Genomic DNA, 20,118 nt, shown 5'->3' with positions numbered 1-20,118 from the left:
TTTTTGGTAAATAAAAAATATCCATGACTTACTTGCTGGTTAGACTATTTATTTAAAATGAACTAATAACAAAATGAATTAGACAAGTGTGGTATTTAACTTATTACATAAGTCATAATATAAGCACTTCAACAAGACACTGGGTTTTAAAAATAAGGAAAAGCATATAATGCAGTTTATTTACTATTTAGTTCAATAAACAGAAGTATATCTGTTTATTAACATAATTTTTCAGTTTTCAAGAACTTTAATTGATTTATGCTTAAAACCAAGATGAATATACAGTGAATGCAAAATATACCAATTAACTGAATGTGTACCCAGAGTCCATCAACTCTGATGGCTGTAAATAACTTAGGAAAATGGTCTGTATATTTGTTGCTAAATCATGTGTTTGTTTTTCATAAATGAATGTGCAAGAGAGAGAGTAGTTATGAGAGAAAAGAAGTCCTTGTAAACCATTATTCAAGTTATTCTCTAGATTTCCCCTTCCTTAGTACCTTTGGCCACATCTTTGTTCCAGAGGCTATATATAAGGGGATTCAGCATGGGAGTGAGAATGGTGTAGAAGGTTGACACCATCCTGTCCTGGGTTGGGGAATGCTTAGAAGTGGGCCACATATACATGAACGTAGCTGCTCCATAATACATCACTACAACAATAAGGTGTGAAGCACAGGTGGTGAAAGCCTTGTGCCGACCCTCCCCAGAACTCATGCAAACAACAGTTATAATTACCTGTGTGTAGGAGATGATGATGCGTGCCAAAGGGAAGACGAGCATTAGTGCACAACAGCTAAAAATAGGTGTTTCAAATGTGGAAGTATCTGTGCATGAGAGACGTAGGAGTGCCGGGATATCACAGAAGAACAGGGATATTTCTCGGGAGCTGCAACTGGAGAAGGACAAAGTAGCAACTACATCAACAATCCCATCAGAGACACCAAGGATCCATGAGGAGGCAGCCATGAGTCCACAGACTTTCCACTTCACGAGATTAGGGTACTGAAGAGGGTAGCAGGTGGCAACATAGTGGTCATAGGCCATGAGAGCAAACAAGAAGCCCTCAGCGCCAAATAGGGACACATAGAAGAATACCTGGGCTTCACATCCTGCTACAGAAATGGACTTCCTGCCAGAGAGGTAGGTGCAGGCCATCTTAGGTACAGTGGTGCAGATGAGCATGAGGTCCATGAGGGAGAGCTGGCTGAGGAGGAAGTACATGGGGGTGTGGAGCCGGGTGTCCAGGTAGATGAGGAGAACCATGACAGCGTTTGCCAAGAGCGCCACTGTGAAGAGGCCCAGGACCAGAGAGAACAGAAAGATATGAGTGGCATGTGACTAAAAATTCCCATCAAGGTGAAGTCAGAAGTAAATGTCTGATTCACCCATTCCATGATGAATATTTTCTTTATCTAGAACCACAAGAAGTTATAAATGTTAAATATCTGGGACAGTTACTTATTCACTGTCCACTCTATGTGTGGTACCCTGGTAAACCAACATACATGATACAGTCAGGACTGGAAAAGGATGAGCAGAGACTTTGCAGTCAGGTGGTGTTAATCACACTCAAGCTCCACCACTACCAACGTGCATGTCCTCTGACAAGTTATTTCTACGTGCTTCATTTTATTTCCTTTACATAGTAGAAATAACTTTTTAATTAAGTTGTGATTATTAAACAAGATATCAGTGCAAGCCACAGCATCTGGACAGGGCATCTGACTTCTCAAGAAACATATAAGCTATTATTAGACAGGATTATATCCATAAATTTATCATATGTCAGTATGTAGTGAATTCTGTAACAGAGGATTAGAACATTTTGAATGTCATTGCCTACATAGTAAAGTAAAATAACAAATAATCTGCTATTTCCAAGAAATACTGACATATACATTTACATATTTGCACACCCAACTTAGAGATCAAACGGGACTACTAGTTATAAAAGTATATTAATGATGAACTTCCAGTGCGGAATAATTGGTGAATGATTGCAAGCAATTTATACATCATGACTAGATTTAATTATAGATGAGGAAGTAGAAAACCAAAATTATCATTTATGTTTCAGTAGGAGAAAGGCACTATCTGGGGATTTCTTTTCATATTCACCAAAATGAAGAAACTTTAAGAAGGTATAGGAAAGTACCCAAATTCCATACCCTGTGGTTCTGCTGAATTCCCTAAATCAGCATCTAATATGGGAAAAATAAATAAATGTCTTGGTATATCTCTATCAGTGTAGGAGTGAGCTAAGACCAGCTTGTTGTGGTTAGGGAAAATATGGAATTATGCTGCAAAAGATTAGACTAAAAGAAACTGAAGAGAGACAGCTTTTATGTTGTTGAAACATCAAGGAAGAGGAACCCAGCCAACCTCATGACATGATTTATTTTGTCATTAAAGGAAAGGTGTTCTCTCATGCTACCTACCACTGCCTCAACCTAACTGTGCTTAAAGATTGGACAGGTTTCATGCCTTTACTCCAGAATGCTGTTAAAGCCAGCTTTCACTGGCCCTGGTCTAAATGTCTCTGGCTTCTACAGTATGGCCCCATTCCAAGAAATTTTTCAGGCAAAGAGTTAGCACATTTTAAAATTTCCTTATTCTCAAATCTCTTTATGTTTTGTCATCCTTACCCAGAGGAGAAATGATTTAATTGAAGCTTAAATCCATTACAAGAACCTAACAGTTCTGTATTCATCATTTTATATTCTTTTTTTTCTTAAGGAGGGCCGTCAAAGTTGTATAAGTTTTTACTTACGATAGTATTAGCTGACAAGAATTTTACTTCTCACATATTTATACAAAATTATTTTTCTAAATAAATGGTTAGAGAAATAGGGAAGTTTACATAGGAAGAGTGTTGCCAAAAATATAAAGACTTCTTAATCAGTGAGAATACAAATTTCAAATTCTTGGTTTTCATTAATCAGGTTATTTCAATTATCTGTAGTATTTTCTACTATTCTCCCATATTATCTGTCTTAACTTTAATGTTAAAATGTTTGTAATTAAGATAAAATACCCATGTAAATGTGAAATCCTCAGTCATATCTTGTTCCCTAGAGGCAGTTTTTTTTTTTAATTTATTATTTCACTCACTGGTTACAGTCATAATAATATGCTTTTTCCTCTATTTTATAATTCACCATACCTGACATGAAAGTTAAGAATTTATGTATTTTACAACAAATAACAAGTGTTGGTGAAGATGTAGGGGAAATGGAACTCAAGTGCAGGTGGAATGGTACATTGGTACAGCCACTATGAAAAGCGGCGTGGAGGTTCATCAAAAAATTAAAAGCAGCACTGCCATATGAGCCAGCAATTTCACTTCTGGATGTTTACCCAAAGAAAACAAAAACACTGATTCAAAAAGGTATATGCATCCCAACATTCATTGCAGCATTATTTGCAATATCAAAGATGGAAGCAACTGAAACGTCTACCAATAGATAAATGGATAAAGATGTGGTATATATACACAATGGAATATTACTCAGCCATTTAAAAAAATGAAATCTTGCCATTTGCCATCTATTCCTTTACTATTAGGAACGTAGTTAATAATAATTTATTAACTTTATATGGGGACAGACAGTTACAAGACTTACCATGGTGATCATTTCATACTGTATGCAAATGTCAAATCACTATGGAGTCAACCTGAAACTAACATAATATTGTACCTCAACTATATTTCAATAATTTAAAAAAAGAATTTGTCTTTCAACATCCTTTCATCTCTTTTGACATTTTCTTCATACAGTTTGATAATTATAGTATTTTTCATATCTGTTTCTTCTATTATCTCTCTTTCTACATTTGTAAAACATTATTAAAACTCTATTTCTATTTTTATTGGATTCATAAGAAATGTGAATACCTAATATCTCTGACTGTGTTACTTCACCATCCCTTCCATAACCAGTATTGTCCCTGTTGACAACATTTACTAGAATATCTTTTCGGGAGATTGTATTATGATTGTCTATCAATTTAAATATTGTTTAACTCCAATGCAACTTTTATAATTTTAGACCATAATTATAATTTTAGGAGCACAAATTCCTCTGCTTTTGTAAAGACAGGACTGATTTTTTACAGACCCGATATTTTACCTTGGAGGGGTAGCTGAATTGTGAAAGCTGGTTACTTAAGTGGAGCCTGAAAATGAGAAAATTAGATGTGAGCATTGTAAGTGGAGTTAACCCTTAAGATGGGACTTGCTGAATACCTAAATGAGGAGAGCTTTATGTAGGGGTGCCAACCCCTATGAGAACTCTTAATGTCCCGAGTCAATTTGATTGTTGTCCTACAGGGCAGTACCGGTTTCATTTGTTTTGCTTCCAGGTATGCACTTGGCTGCCAACTGCTCTGCATGAGGAGCGAGGGTGGGAGAGAATGGTGGTGGGGCTGACTGGAACAGCATTCTTTGAGCAGATCTTCAGTTAATGTCTTTTCACGTGGGACCTTTGTGTTTAACTCACGACTGCATCAATCTCTGGTTTGTTTTGTTCATCAAATAGCCATGTGTTTTGATCCTTCCATCTATCCCTTGTAATATTTAGTTTGCTGATCATCTCTTCATAATCATTGTCCTTGTTTACTGCTACATATACTCCTCAGTACTATTGAGCTGGAAACCCTCCCACTACTTTCTAAACACACCTCTAAAGAGCACCTATCAAATTGTATTGTTATAATTATTGTATATGTACAGGTACCCAAAGGTATATGCACGTATATGTTCTCACTTCCATGAGACATCAATACATTGTTGCCAGTGTCCTTACCCATTTCTATATTCTGTCTTCTCCAAATATTTATAACCATAGTCTTCCTTAATTCTTCAACTGTATATCTCAGTATTCATAAATCGCAACTTTGAATTCTTCACTCCTTTTCTTATTTCCAATGACTCAGTCACACAGTCATACAAATTTGTTATTAAAACTCTCTCATTCATACAAATGCATCTGTTCTTATATTCATAATCCACAACCCTAATCCTTATATGTTGATAGTTACTATACAAGCTAATTAACCTTTATTTCTGAAGACCCTTAAGTTTCCAGCTCATCCTGCACATATATATTTGTGGCCATTAGAAACTTCAGCTTAACATTCAGAGTGTTCAAGGATGTACTCGATTTACTAAATAAAGTTTAATTTTCCATAGGAAACTTGTATCTCACTCAAACTAACTGTTTTTGATATATGTTAAGTTACAATATTGACAACATTGAAATAAGGCAAAAAGGCAGTTGGCATCTCTTTTCAATATCATACAAGGGCATTGTTTAACAGACTCTCCCAAGGGTGATTTAATTTGGGGAATGTACCTGTGTTTGTGTATGTGCTTGTGTGTGTGTCACTATCCCTGGGAATACCTAGTATTTACAATGATAAGAATTTCTAATCAGAAACTGATCTTTTAAATTTGCTAGAAGGTTTAAAGAAATAATTGATTTTAAAAATCTCAGTATTGTCACACCTGCAAAGCTATATCATGCATAATATTAGTGGCCAAAAAATTGTGATTTAGTAATTTTCAAAAATACCTTTGACTGTCTTTAGTTATACAAATAGTAATACAAAGGACTTTACAGAGTAATACACCCAAAATCTTAAAGTGTGCTAGTTCAATCTTTGGTGAAGTAGTTTGCTTTTTTCTCACAAAAGAAAATCCATATCCAAGTGCTCACAAAATGCTTCATGCTATACAATCTTAAATTAAGGGCTCTAGTGCCACTGGTCATTACAAACACAGCATCATAAAACACTATATGGCTATACCTAATTTATTCTTTTGAATACAGAATGAAATTGAGCTTACATTTATTCCTACTTACTAAATGAGGATTGTTCATATACATATATATATGTAAAAGGAAACCTGGAGAAAAGAGGAAAAGAAGAAAACCTGTGTTGAGGAAGATGACTGAATTCGTATAAATTTTGAGGAAAAATGTACTCTTGAGAGGAATAAGAAATAGAGAAGAGACCATATAGAGAGGACAGATAAAAATTTGAACACGGTCAGGGCATATCACGCCTGAAGAGGTCAATTTATCTGTGGATGCCAGAGTCCCTCCTAACTTGCATTTTCCCTTATAAGCCAGCAAAACCATCCTCCTGCAGAACACAGTAAAAGCCTGCAGGAAGTCAGTTGAATTTTCATATCACACAAGCATGACCTAAGATGGTCATCTAGTGCGGTGGTTCTCACAGTGTGATTCCCCCAAACAAGCAGCATCAACATCACCTGGGAGCTTGTGGGAAATGCACATTCCCAGGCACCACCCCAGACCTACTGAATCAGAAATATGTTTTAACAAGCCTCCAGTGATTTGGATGCTGGCTACTGTTTGAGAACCACTGCTGTAGTCCATCTTCCTGCCTTCGAAGAGGACTCTCTCATGGTATTCCATATAGAGAAAAGCTAGTACCTATTGGAAACACGGGCTACTTCTGAAAATTTCCTCTGCCTCTCCCAGTAACATTGTTAAATTTCCAATAAAGTAAATCCTTTACTTCCCATCCCGCGGATACAATAGTCTCAATTCAATTCAATATTCTCAAATATTCAATTTTTTTTTTTTTTAGTACCATTGAGTTATGTTACTTTCCTCCTCAAAAGCCTCCCCAGTTCCAAACTGTCAGAGAAGCAAATGGCAACTATTTCTTGGGGGGGTTCAGGATATTGCACAAGAGGTTACTTCCACCATCTCATGAAGTTTCTCCTCATTTTTTTCCAACACAAACCCTACTTTTCATCCCAAACACTCCACCACATTTTCTGACGTAAGGTCTTGGCTCAGATTACTTCCCTCATGAAGAATAAGTTTTGTTCTCCAAGCCACCCTAACATTTTCAGTTCATGACTTCATTCCAGCTCTAGAACAACTTCATTATCCCATGAACTGTACTTCATTTTAATAGATACTATGCTCCCCACTCACTAAATTCAGTCATGTGGCCTCTTCGACTGCTCTTTACCAAAATTGTTGCAGAGTGCTGCACAGGGACATCAGTTTTGAGATCAGACGTATCTGGGTTTGAGTCACTGCTCTACTGCCAACAGTGATACTATCAGGCTTCCTCTATTTTTTTTTTTAAGTTCTATAACGAGACTAATATCTATCTCTCAGGATTGTTGCAAAGATTACAAAAGATAACTTTTATAAATTACACAGCATAAAGCTTAATCCAAAATATGAACTCAGAAAAGATAAGCTTCAACAATCTTAATCATTATTATTATCATCACACTTTTGGTATTTAATCATATTGTATTAGTTTGTTAGACTGCCATAACAAGGTACTAAAAATCAGGTAGACTAAACAATAGGAACTTATTGTCTCACAATTCTGGAGGCTAGAAGTGTCAGCAAGATTGGTTCCTTCTGAGGGCTACAAGGAAGAATCAGTTCCATGCCTCTCACCTAACTTCTAGTGGTTGCTGGCAATCTCTGATATTCCCTGGCTTGTGGAAACATAACCTTGATCTCTTCCTTCATCTTCACATAGCATTCTTGCCGTGTTCATGTCTGTCTCCAAATTTCCTCTTTTTATAAGTACACCAGTCATTTGGATTAATGCCAGCCCTAGTGATCTCTTTTTAATTTTATTACCTTTGTAAAGACTGTATCTCTGAAGAAGGTCACATTCTGAGGTACTGGGGTTTAGGACTTCAACATATACATTTTAAGGAAACACAGTTCAATCCATAACACATACATTGATTTGCATCTTTACTTTCACCTATTATTTTATGTAATGACTTATTCTCTAAACTAGAGTATAGGCCACTAAAAAGTAAAGTAATGGCTTACCTTTTTAAGATACTATCTTAATCAAACAGAACTGTGCTTTACACACATTTGGACATGTGCTTCTTAGGGGAAAACAAACTGTCTTGAGCTTATAAATGAGATCCATGAAGAAATTCTCTGAATGAATTTAAGGTAGTGTACATTGTATTGATGGAATAACCAAATCATAATAATGTCTTACATTCACATAGTATCCTTTTAAAAACTCCAAGATCTAGTCAACACTAATATTACTCAAGTTTTAAATATGGGATGAATTAATGTATCTCAAATTAAGAAGAAAATATATTTATTGCTAAAATAGTATAGGTTTTCATCCATTTCTGCCTCATTGAAACCAGGAAGGTGCTAGAAATTTTGTAATTTAAACTTCATTTTCCAATCTTACCTTGTGGTGTTTCCCAAGAAGATACAATAGCACTGACCGAGTAAATAAAAGGGCCCAAGTTCTTAGCGCCTTTTTTTTCCTTGTTAAATTTCTTAGTCCACAGGGATTTAGTCCTTTGCCTTTAATTACAGTAGTGAAATTATCTTCCAATTTTTTCCTAGGTCACCAAGCTAATTGTTCCTGTTTCCAGTATAAGCTTTATTTTTTATACCAGGTAGTAAAGAATGATCTGTTTCTTTCATCATTAATAATATAGACTGCTTGAAATATTCACCTAATGTCTGGCTTTTAAAATCTTAACAATTTATCACACCTCTATCCCAATGGTTCTCAAACGTAAACACTTATTAGAATCTTTTGAGGAGATTCAAAAATATTTTCTAGGACCAGACCCTTCTGAGTCCAATTGAAACAGCATCTCTTGGGAAGAGGCCAGGCATTGCTAATTTCAAAATCTTCCCAGTTGATTCTATTGTGCAGGCTCTATTCTTTCCAAAGTTAACAATGCCATCTTGGTCCTTGGAGTCTACTGTTCTCTATTTCATGGCAAAGCTTTTTCAATAAGCTTTTTTAGTCCTTCATATTTTCTTTGTCAGTTGACACTTTTAGATTGAGCTACTAATAAGCCAAAAACATGCTTGTTCTTCATTAAATAACTTCCATACAATGGATAGTTTGCTACCAGAGACATTTTACTTTACTATGGCTGAGAAAAGGAGCAGAATTATATGCTAATTCATCAGTATAGAGCCTGAGATGATTACTGAGTTGATGAGGGATTTTCCTTTTTGTACCACTTTATTATTATTATTATTTTGGAGGAATATTTCAATGTACAATAATGGTCATACATTGTCTTAAAATAGATGCCACTACTCACTATTGGTCTCTTTTTTCTTATGACGCTAGCGATTCAAATATTGGGGCTTCACTCAACAGTCTTTACATTCTTAGTTCTCTCTCTGCATGGCTCCCCCTAAAACTTCCTGCCCAATCCAATTAATATTGTTTAAATGGCCATACTACCCAAGGTGATCTACATTATGCAATCCCTATCAAAATCTCAATGACATTTTCCACAGAAAGAGGACAAACAAGCCTAAAATTTGTTTGGAATCACAAAAAACCATGAATGGCCAAAGCAATTCTTGAGAAAGAAAACAAAGCTAGAGGCATCACACTTCCTGATTTCAACTATATTACAAAGCTATAGTAATCAAAACAGTATGACACTGGCATAAAAACAGACACACAAATCAATGGAACAGAACAGACAGCCCAGAAATAAACCCATGCCTATACGGTCAATTAATTTATGACAAAGGAGCCAAGAATACACAGTAGAGATAGGATGGTCTCTTCAATAAATGTTTTGGGAAAATTTGACAGTCACATGCAAAGAATGAAACTGGACCCCTATCTTATACCATACACAAAAATCAACTCAAAATGGATTAGGGACTAAAATGTAAAACCAGAAACCATAAATCTCCTAGTAGAAAACATTGGAGGTAAGCTCCTTGACATTGGTCTTAGCAATGATTTTTTGGATTTGACACCAAAATAAAGGCAACAAAGGCAAAGATAAACAATTGAGACTACATCAAACTAAGAAGCTTCTGTAGAGCTAAGGAAACCATCAAGAAAATGAAAAGGCAACCTACCAAATGGGAGAAAATATTTGCAAATCATATTCTAATAGGGGTTAATATCTAAAATATATAAAGAACTCATATAACTCAATAGAAAAAAAACAATCTGATTATAAAATGGGTACAGGACCTGAATAGATGTTTTTCCAAAGAAGACGTACAACATGGAGTATGTTCATCTCCATGTTAAGCAATGAATTCTTTCTAGATCAAATATTCTCTGGAATTGCATTTCATTTTCTTGAATGCCACTAACTTTCTCCTGAAGACTTTGAAACTCACTTTCAAATGGAGCATTCTGTCTGCATAGGTTCTTCCCAAGCTTGTATATATATAGTACGACCTGAAAGTGCTTCTTTTGTATTCTTTTTCAGCCAATTTAGTACATTTGATTTCTTTCTCCTTTAAGAGTTTTTCAAGAAGTATTTGATTTAGAAGCATAAACAAGTTTCTTCAATGATTCTTTTAAAGCAACACAGAAGAATATCTATTTTCTGACTTAATTTTTGTTTTATTCTTTATTTTTCTGACAATTCCATCAATTTACAACATCCATGTTATCTTCTCCAAGTACAGCAGCCAGATCTGTCAACTTTAAGTTACTCTTGAGAGAACTGATCTGACATTCCTTATCAGTAAGACTTTATACGTATTACAGGGTTTCAAACATTTTGTTTTTCCTTCTGTTCTTCTGCTTCTTATGAAAGCAGATTGAGATTTTTCTGAAAGTGGGTCTTTCTATCCAAACCAGTGTTTTTTTAAACTATCAGAAGGTGTTCTTCCTATTTCTGATATATGTTGAAGGCTTCAGCCGCTTGGTATTGAAAGTTGTCAATTCATCTTCTAGTTCTCTGTCCTTGTGAAAGTTGACATCAAATCACCTTGTTTGGGATATTGAGATTTCTCATCTTCCATTTTTTAAATTTCAGTTTTGGTAAAGAGCTGAATATGTTCAATTTTTCCTTAATTGGTCCCAGATTTAGTGATCATGAAAGCTTGTTCTCAAGGCTTCCTCCCTTAAAAATGACTCTACACCTTCATACTCCCTTCTAATAAGACTAAATCCTTAAGATTTTTACAATTTTTGGTCATCTAAAGCAGAAAATATTACAGAAAGCTGATTTTTCAAACTTACCTAAATAGACTTTTAACTGTTTTTAAAAATTACAGCTACACAAACCACCAATTCCCACTGACCCCACATCCTTAAGTAATGCTGTCACAGCCTCCCACGGCTTCTTCAGAACTTGATCAAAGTAAAGCTGCTCACCAATCCACAGGCTCTCCATGTTTACCACAGCACTACTGGGCAACAGCAGACCGCACGACACAAAGGTGAGCATTGTCTTTGGGATCAGAGCAGTGCTGGCAACCAGAACAGACCACCTGTGAGGCCAACGGAGGGGGCTTAACATGTTTAGTAAAGTAACACTTGTCAATCTCTTTCTGTAGGTGTCACACACAGTTATCATTGCTCCATTGTCAGCACATGGCACACACTTCAAACTATTTTCTTGCAGAATCAGTGAATAGGGTGCCCTGGTTAACCAAATATTCTGGTCAGTGGTGTTTTTGCTTGCCCAGCATTTGTCCTTTAGAGAAATAATGCATTCTCCACTAGATGTGATTCTGATTGTTTTTAAATGGTAGAACATGAGTACCCTAACCACAACTGTCAGTTTGTAACACAATATAGATGAAGCAGATTGCTCTTTACAGGACCTGAGTGGAAATGACACAGAGAAGGACGCACACTAGTAGCCAAGGGGAGGCCATTGGGGCTGGAAGGTGCGAAAGGGGGATCCTGCTATTAATCAAGCATTAAACAGGTTGCTAGGACCATATTGCTGCAGGGGGTTTGTAATCAGGGGATGGAACCTATTCCTAGGGCAGTGTTTTAAGGAGGGAGGCTCTGCTTCTCTCAGTTTCAAATTAAATTGTATCTGTCTTCATTGACCCCAGGCTTTTTTTTTTTTTTTTTTTTTGCCTCTGGGTTTCTGCTCCTATATCTCTGAATCTCTGTCTCTCCACATCTCTGAAGGTCTCTCAATATCTCTCCATGACTCTCTTTCGCCTGTCTCTCTGCCTCCCTCTCTCTCCTTGTCTGTCATTTGTACTATGTCCTTCTGTCTCTCTCCATCTCTAGACCACCTCACTGAGGTCCCCATAAATCCTACACCTGTCTCTGTATAAGGAGCAGAGGGATATGAAAATATTTGTGTCTCCAAATTGGTTCCTCATGCACCCACAGATGCCCTTAAATTGGTGACTTCCTGAGACCTCCCTCCCAGTTTTTACTTTTAAGATCTTAATTACTGATTTCTGCAGACAACTCTACCCTGACTGTAAAGACTCCTGTTCTCTGACCGCAAAGAGCTCCCAATTATTAAACCCTACAAAACTTCAGTCATTGACCGCAAAGCCAATCCCTGAATTCTGCGGATCATTCTCCCCAACTCTACCCCTCAGTTATCACACAAGCCTGTGTGATATTCGATGAACCTATCCCAAAGACAACTCGAGGAAACATGTTCGTTAGATTTTCATTTACAGTAATTTGTGAAAATTATCAGAATCTGATATTGTCAGACACAAATTTGAAAGTAAAACGCACGCAGAAAGCTCTTAAGGAAGCTCTCTATAGCCAAGAAACCGTCCCTGGGTGGGCTTGAACCACCAACCTTTCGGTTAACAGCCGAACGCGCTAACCAATTGCGCCACAGGGACAGCGATGCTAGCATGCGTTTTCTCCAACAATATTATTTTATTGTTTTCAGTCTAAATTGTATGACATATTTTAGAAATGCACCCTTTGCTGAGTACATATATTGGAAAAATGTTCTTTCACTTCTTGATTTTCACTGTTCTTATGTTAATGGTGTGTTTTAAAAACAGAAGTTATAATAATATAGATATTATTCTTAGAGAGGAAAATCAGAGTATTGACTGGGTGGGAGCAGGACGCGGGACTGTTGTTTACCCGAATAAGTGTGAGCATAGTCTAAGGAAAGGCACGCGGACAGAATTTACTCTCAGTTCAATGAGAGAGTTTTCGCTAATAATTCACCTGATGGAGAAGCCCCTGGAAGGATTCCGTATACATGAAGATACATTAAATGGGAAAGACACCAGTAAGAGCAAAGAAGAGGTGGAAATCATTTAGGGGAAAATCTGTTGCAAGGTTTCCAACAGAAAGTTGGAAAAGGAGTTGAGAGGAAGCAAATGACCATCACGAAAGCCAAGCCAAGCAAGTTGTTCCTTGTAAAGGACTCGGGCGAGGGCTTGTTTTCTTTCTATTTTGTATTCCTTTAGGTGAATAAAGTTCTATCTTTGGGCACTTTCACGTTTAATTAAGTGAAAACCATAGCTCTGGACTCCGTTGTCGTTTTCTTTATTCCACGGTAACTAGTGCTTCATTTTAAAGTTCTTCCCAGAATGTTCAAATGGTGCCATAGTAAAGTGTACCCAGAAGTGCAAGACATTTTTCATTAGGTTATTTTCTCTTTATATAAAAAACTATACCATAAATGTCGTGTTCTATTGATTTCCAAGAAAAAGCCCATTTCTTCTGAAGAATTAGTATTTAATTTCTATCTTATCCTAATATCTTTATTTTCCTTGCCCTTTTGCATATAACAAAATGCATTTCTGTTTCTATATGATTATCATACAATTTTTTGCCTCCCCTTCATTTTTTATTTACTGGCTCTATCAGAAAGCAATACTTCTTGAACTATGTTACCCTTCATATTTACTTCATGTACATGTTTACCCTTCATGTACCCTTAGTTCATAAGTGAACTAATACTTACTGCTCAATTAATGTATTTGGACTCTGAACAACCTCTTTCTAAATAGGTTTGGATCCCCCTTACCCCTGCTCCCATGTATTTTTAAAGGTTTGTAGCTGACTTCTCAACAGCAACTGTGGAAGTATATTTACAATTTGCTAAAGTAGTTACCAACCAACATCAGAATGTCTGCTTCAGTTTCCTGTGACTGCTGTAACCAATTACCACAAACTTGGTAGCTTAAAACAACACATTTATTCTCTTAGAGTTCCAGAGGTCAAACGTTTCACTGGGCCAAAATCAAGATGTTCGCAGGGCCACTCTCCTTCCAGAGGCTTTAAACGAGAATCCCTTTCCTTGCCTTTTCCAGTTTCTAGAGCTCATTCCTATGTTCTTTGGCTCAGAGGCCATTCCTCCATCTTAAACTGAAGTAACATCTTCTGTCTCTGACTCTGTTTTCCTCTCCTTCCATTATTATATGGACTTCTCTTCTGTGTCAAATCTCTGCTGCCTCCTTCTTATAAAAACACTTGTAATTAAATTTAGGCCCCATCCAGATAATCCAGGATGATCTTCCTATCTCAATATCCTTAACTCATCACATACAGTAGCCCATCGGCGGAGGAGAGTGGGCAGGAACAGACGCGAGTGCAGGTTATTCTCAGGCCCACCTTAGGACCAGTCCTGGGGCATGGCAGCCGCGTCCTTGTGCTGGAAGCGGCCACCCATTGAAGGCCCTCTAAACTGGTTAGAAGACGTGCTTCTCAAATACATTTTCCTGTCCCTCCCTCTCCTTTTGTCCTTTCCCTGTGGTTTTCACGCTAACCCCAGCCCGCCTTCCCTGACCCTGCTGTGAAGGCTTTGGGACACAACTGTTTGGTGTTCCTGCCTGCATCAGGCTCCTTTGTAAGTTCTTCTGCATTCTCCTGAGTGTCTTCACGCCTGAGAGGGGAGGCTGAGGACAGGGAAAACCGAAAAACTACATTGCTGTTCACGGAAGCTTAGTTCAAGTCTCAGGGGTATTCAGGATTTTGATATATATTTTTTTAAATTAGAGCCCAGAAAAGCACACAATTTAACCCATTTCTTTCCATTTCATTCTTCTGGCTGAGTTATTAGTCAGCATCTCAGATAATTTTGTGTGGCCATTGAGAGTGATGGATGCATTTACCAAAAAGGAGATTACCGCTTTTGCTGGGAATTGCAACTCCCTCTTAAAGGTTGGGAAATCAAATACAGATCTTCCTCTACTGAGGATGGGGTTACACTGGATAAACCCATCGAAGTTGAAAATATCTGTAATTCAAAAATGCATTTAATACACCTAACCTACTGAACAGCATAGCTTAGTCTAGCCTACCCTAAATGTGCTCAGAACACTTCCATTAGCCTACTGTTGGGCAAAATCATCTAACACAAAGCCTATTTCATAACGGTGTTGAATATGTCATGTAATTTATTGAATACTATACTGAAAGAGAAAAACAGAATGGTTTATCCTTATGATCGGCTTCCCAGCACCGGGAGAGAGTATCACACCACTTATCACTAGCCATGGAAAAGATCAAAATTCAAAATTGGAAGTACAGTTTCTACTGAATGTGTACAGCCTTCACACTACCCTAAAGTTGAAAAATTATACATTTAACCATTGTAAGTCAGGGACCACAAACAATCTGCTAAAACATTAACTCTCCTGTGGGAACAGGGCACATCCCTGAGGCTTACACAAAGGGTTTTTCCCTTCAACTCTACTGTAATAACAGCAAGACAACTTGCAGAGATATGAGGAACCTTGGAAAAGTAAACTGAGGAAGAGTGCTCTAATTGTGACTTTTGGACATTTTCAGGAATAATTTCACATGCCTAGACACACCCTATTAAAAGCCCTCTTACTCTCTTAAGGCAGATCCCTTCCTTCATTTTACTAATTTACTCTTTGTGGCAAATGCAGAGTCCCAGCTTCTTGGATGGTGTGGAACTAAGCTGATTTAGAGTATTCATTGCAACAATAGGTTCATAACTTAATCTAATCGTATAGGGGATGATTGAGAGTTAAATCACCCAGTTTGCAGCACTTGGTATTACATAAATCCATTCATATTTGCTGTAACTCTTCCCTCTATAAGTTTATGTCACATGAGATTCATGCAAAAAGCATTTACCATATACACACTGGGAAAGCAACTGGGGAAGATGTTGGTCATGAAAAATATTAAGTGGCAAATTACGTCACTTCTGAGGCTAGTTTTAACGATGGAAATGTGGGGATAATATGATTTTGTATGGTTGTGCATTAAATATTAATTCACATAAAAGGCTAAGTGCTGTTCAAATGGGAACAAAATTCTAAGTGTAAAAGGTATTTTCCTGCTTTCAAAGGGCTTAGAATTGAGGAAATCAAGATTATAGCTCCTGGAAAACTGATTACCTTCCACCTAGTCTTATTGTCATTCCTCACTCCAACCATGACTTACCCAGCTTTTCTGGCTGCAGGTGTGAGCTCTTTGTGCAGAACTGTTTAAACTTGAGCCTGAAATGCTGACCTTGAATATATTGGTATCTAAGGCCAACCTGGGAACACAGTTTCATTCATTCAAGAAATTAAGCCCTAATGTGTTTTACTTTCTAAGCTGTTAGAACTTAAGAATTTTCTTCTTCTTGGTATTCACTTTATCTAGCAAAGGTGACAATGGGCACTCAGAACTTTGAATAAATGAATATGACAGCTTGTCAAATTCTGAAACTCAATCTTCCTGGTTCGCTTGGAAGACATCATGACCTTAGGAATCCACATAGAACAAACTCACAAGAAATGAACACAAACAAGAATACCAAGTTCCTAAGATGAGGGTATAACATTACACAGATGTGTTTGTGTGCTGGGTGTGAGGAGTATGGCTTGTGAGAAATGTTACACCAAGCAGACCATAATTTTTTATTGTTTGGTCATTTTTATTCTCCCAAATATACTGCACCTCTCAAACTGAGATCTTAACATGGCTAAGTTATTTTAGAGCCAAAGTGGATGAATCCACTTCATCCAAAGAACACATGGATAATTATACTGATGACAGTGAAGGGAAAAACAAAAAAACAAACACAGCCCAAGCAAAACTCAAATTATTTATTATTATCACTCTAACACCTCCTGTAAGTTTAAAAGCCTGGTACTGACCAAAGTTTTAATCTATTATGAGGCTGTGTGTAGATTTTTCTCAGTTTATTGTAACACCTCAGTTTTCAGTTCCCCTTAGTGGCTTACACGGATTCTTTGTCACCTCCAGAGCTGCTTTGCACGTTGCTTATGAACTTTCTCATCTAAGCGTAGACAACATGTATAAGTGCACCAGAGGGACATCATGTGTACACCTCCTAGGCTTTGCCTAACTTTACAATGGTTTGAACCCAACACTCCATCCGTGGAGCTTTGTTTGCAGTTATAGGAATACACTAGGCTCTTTCAGACTTCTGTTCACTTTTCAGGAATGATCTGAAAAACTTGGTGAAAACTGACCCATGTCAGAAGCCTCGGATCAGAAATCAGCTCCACATTGAGAGCATTGCTTCCCTTCCCAGATAGAGTCACCCATGCCTTCCCATGGCCCCACTCTACCCCTTATACACATCTATGATGATGCCTGTAGTACTTCTGTGCATTTATTTCTTAAACATTTATCTTTTTTTAAGTGGTCTGTAACAGCGGTCCCCAACCTTTTTGGCACCAGGGACCGGTTCCGTGAAAGAATTTTTCTACGGACAGGGGCGGGGTGGGGTGCGGGAATGGTTCAGGCGGCAATGCGAGTGATGGGGAGCGGCAGATGAAGCTTCGCTCGCTTGCCCACCGCTCACCTTCTGCTGTGCTGCCAATACCAGTCCGAGGCGCAAGGGCTGGGGACCCCTGGTCTATAAGACTTACAGCAAGGGCCATGTGAACCACTGTCACTCTATGTCCTCATACAGCGACTTAGTAAATGCTGAATTAGATAACTATTAATAACATGGCCTAAGAAATTGATTAGATACATAGAAAAGGGTGCAGATTGAATTCGGGGGGCGTGGGGGGGGGGTCTGAGATCAGGAGATGGAGTGAAGGTGAGTGAATGGGACACAGACAGAAGTTGGAACTTATCCAATGACCATCCCCACCCCCCATAAACTACAAAGGCATATAAAAAATATACATATTTTTTCTTTTCTATAAATACATTTGGAAGGTGGCTCCCAAGCCACTCTAACCCATTAACCCCTGTCCCTATTAATCTTTTCTAAACAAAAAGGATGTTGCTGATGCCCAGTAATGTGGTGGGTAAACAGCTGTCTGGACTAGCCATTATCAGTCTCGTTCAAAGTAAAGGCTCTTCCTGGGGCCAGAAAGCAGGATTTTTAGAGGGCCCCAGTGGGCAGGAGGCAGGTAGCCAAGAATCAAACAAGGCAGAACAGATATGTGCAGTAGTCATAATCATGCTAGTAAGAACTAAGTGCCTCAACGAGGCATGTATAGGAATTGGAGGGGGAAGGAGAGGCCTTCAAAACTTTTATGTCTGAGCACTCACCAGAGACTCCTGGTTCGAGAAACACAACAAAATGTCTGCCTGGGTATTCATTATCAGGTAGATAGGACGCTGGGCTGGGCTAGGAGGTGGAAGGGGCCTCCCTGCCCCTCAAGAGTTCTTGACTAGTGAGGAGTCCTCCATGCTCTCTGAGGGGGTAGGGGATCCAAAGATCTTGGCCAGAAGCCCTCTGTTGGAGCGGGCCTGGTCCTGAGCGTTAGCCAGGCGAGCCCGTTCACGTCCTCCTGGCCGAGCTGCCTTCCGGGCCCTCAGCTCCTGCTCAGTAGGACGCTGGGCAAAGGCCCAGGAGCCGTTCGGGCGGGTAGAGTCCCCATCAGCGGCAAGGAAACGCTGTCCGCGCTCCACGCTTCGAAGATAGAAGTCAGTCTCACGCTTGGCCTGGGCAACCTCAGCCCTCAGGCGCTGCCTGCGTACCTGGCGCTCAAAAGCAAGATGCTCGCTGAGGTGGGACCAGGTAAAACGGTGCAGGTACTGCGGAAGGGAAAACAAGAAAAGATCTGAGTAGGGCAGATCTGGGATGGAGAGGAGATGGGAGGGGCGGGGCCAACAAGAGGTGAAGGGGTGCGCCGGCTGGGGCTGGGAAGATGGAAGGCTGAGCGGTGCGGCAGACAAGCCGATCCCCTCACCCTGAGGTTCCACAGGTCATAACGGAAGGGGCTGCGCCTGCGGGAGCCCATGGGCGTGTTGTGAAGACTGGCCGCCACACGCTTGGCTACTCGCTTGTCCCGGAACTCCACCCAGCCCTCGGTGTAGTCCTTGCTGTACTTGGACCGCTTTTTTCCTCCCGCAGCGGGGGCTGCCGCTGCCTTCTTCTTGCGTCTCACGAACCCGTCTGCGAAGCAAAGACAGAGCAGTGGTCAAGGAGGCCAATACAGCACCCACTCAACTGCACCTCCCATTCGCCGAATTCTCCAAACCTTCCCTCAGGCCAGAGTCCCACCTCAAGGTCTTTGCCCGGAAGCGGATAACTGCGAAGTCCACCCTTTTCCCCTTGTCTAACTCAATCCTTTTCTCAAATGTTAACTCCTTTATCAGGTCTGCCCTAAACGCTCTCTTTAAAACCCGCACAGGCCCCCAACCCCAATTCCAATTAGTGTCTGTATGCGAGCTGGGGGCGGCCGATCATAAACCTTCTCTTGACCTGGGCCGCGATGACAAAGAGATACGTTCAGTTTTGTGGAAAAACCACTGACATTTTAATTCAGGCTGTACCCATTTAACAAACTGGTAAATTCGGCTCAGGAAAGAAGGGTGGGCGGAGCCGAAATTAAAATCCAAAAATTAGCTATCGGAGAACTAAGGCTCAGCGAGGTATACTGCGCTATCCACATCCCATCGCCGCCTCCTAAGAGACATGCGCGCTACCGATTTACCAAAGAAGCCGGACGCCGGTCCCCGGCTCCGTCAGCGCCTCGGACCAGGGCAGCTGAGGCAACAGAACACGCATTGAGTGCTCACTGCCAGCGAGCATCACCCTCCTACCCTCACCGCCAAGGCCTGAGCACTTACCTTCCGGCTGGAAAAAAACGCGCCCGACCTCGCCGTAGGCGCTGAGAAGGTTCCGTACGTGCAAAGGCCTAAAGCGGGGCGGTATGTGGCCCAGGTACACAATCCCTGGCACTACCCGTTTCTTGCTGCCGCCAGCCGCCTCTTCGGATTCCTCCTGTTCCTCCCCTGCCTCTGATTTCTGGTCACTCCCTTCCAGAGGTTCCAGCTCAGCGGCTCCCTTCTCGGATTCCTCTGCCTCCATGCTTGCGGGTAGGTAAAGCAGGGCAGCCGTAAAACGCCGCGCCTCTGACGCGCACCGTGTGCGACGGCCTGTGTCGAGGGGGCGGGGTCGGTCCGGGTGACGACAAAGGAAAG

General features: G+C 39.6%; 2 protein-coding genes and 1 non-coding gene across 3 annotated transcripts; all 3 read right to left on the bottom strand.

Annotated features, from left to right (window-relative positions):
- Positions 1 to 477: 477 nt before the first annotated feature.
- On the bottom strand, positions 478 to 1,397 carry LOC132374309 (olfactory receptor 2M2-like). The gene is given in 2 exon segments (XM_059937878.1): positions 478 to 1,331; positions 1,334 to 1,397. Coding segments are annotated over 2 exon segments (918 nt in total).
- An 11,146-nt stretch (positions 1,398 to 12,543) lies between these two features.
- TRNAN-GUU (transfer RNA asparagine (anticodon GUU)) lies at positions 12,544 to 12,617 on the bottom strand. Its single transcript has one exon. It is a non-coding gene; the product is annotated as a tRNA-Asn (tRNA).
- Positions 12,618 to 16,794: 4,177 nt separating this feature from the next.
- On the bottom strand, positions 16,795 to 20,050 carry ABT1 (activator of basal transcription 1). Its single transcript, XM_059938177.1, has 3 exons — positions 19,765 to 20,050; positions 18,882 to 19,087; positions 16,795 to 18,726 (listed from the first exon to the last, which is right to left on the bottom strand). The coding sequence occupies exons 1-3, from the start codon at positions 20,003 to 20,005 to the stop codon at positions 18,346 to 18,348; spliced, it is 828 nt and encodes a 275-aa protein (XP_059794160.1). The 5' UTR covers positions 20,006 to 20,050; the 3' UTR covers positions 16,795 to 18,345.
- Positions 20,051 to 20,118: the final 68 nt, after the last annotated feature.

This window comes from Balaenoptera ricei, chromosome 11 (genome assembly GCF_028023285.1).
Source record: "Balaenoptera ricei isolate mBalRic1 chromosome 11, mBalRic1.hap2, whole genome shotgun sequence".
NCBI lineage: Eukaryota > Metazoa > Chordata > Mammalia > Artiodactyla > Balaenopteridae > Balaenoptera > Balaenoptera ricei.
Note: the sequence above shows the minus strand (reverse complement) of the source record. Positions and strands in the feature narration are given on the sequence as shown.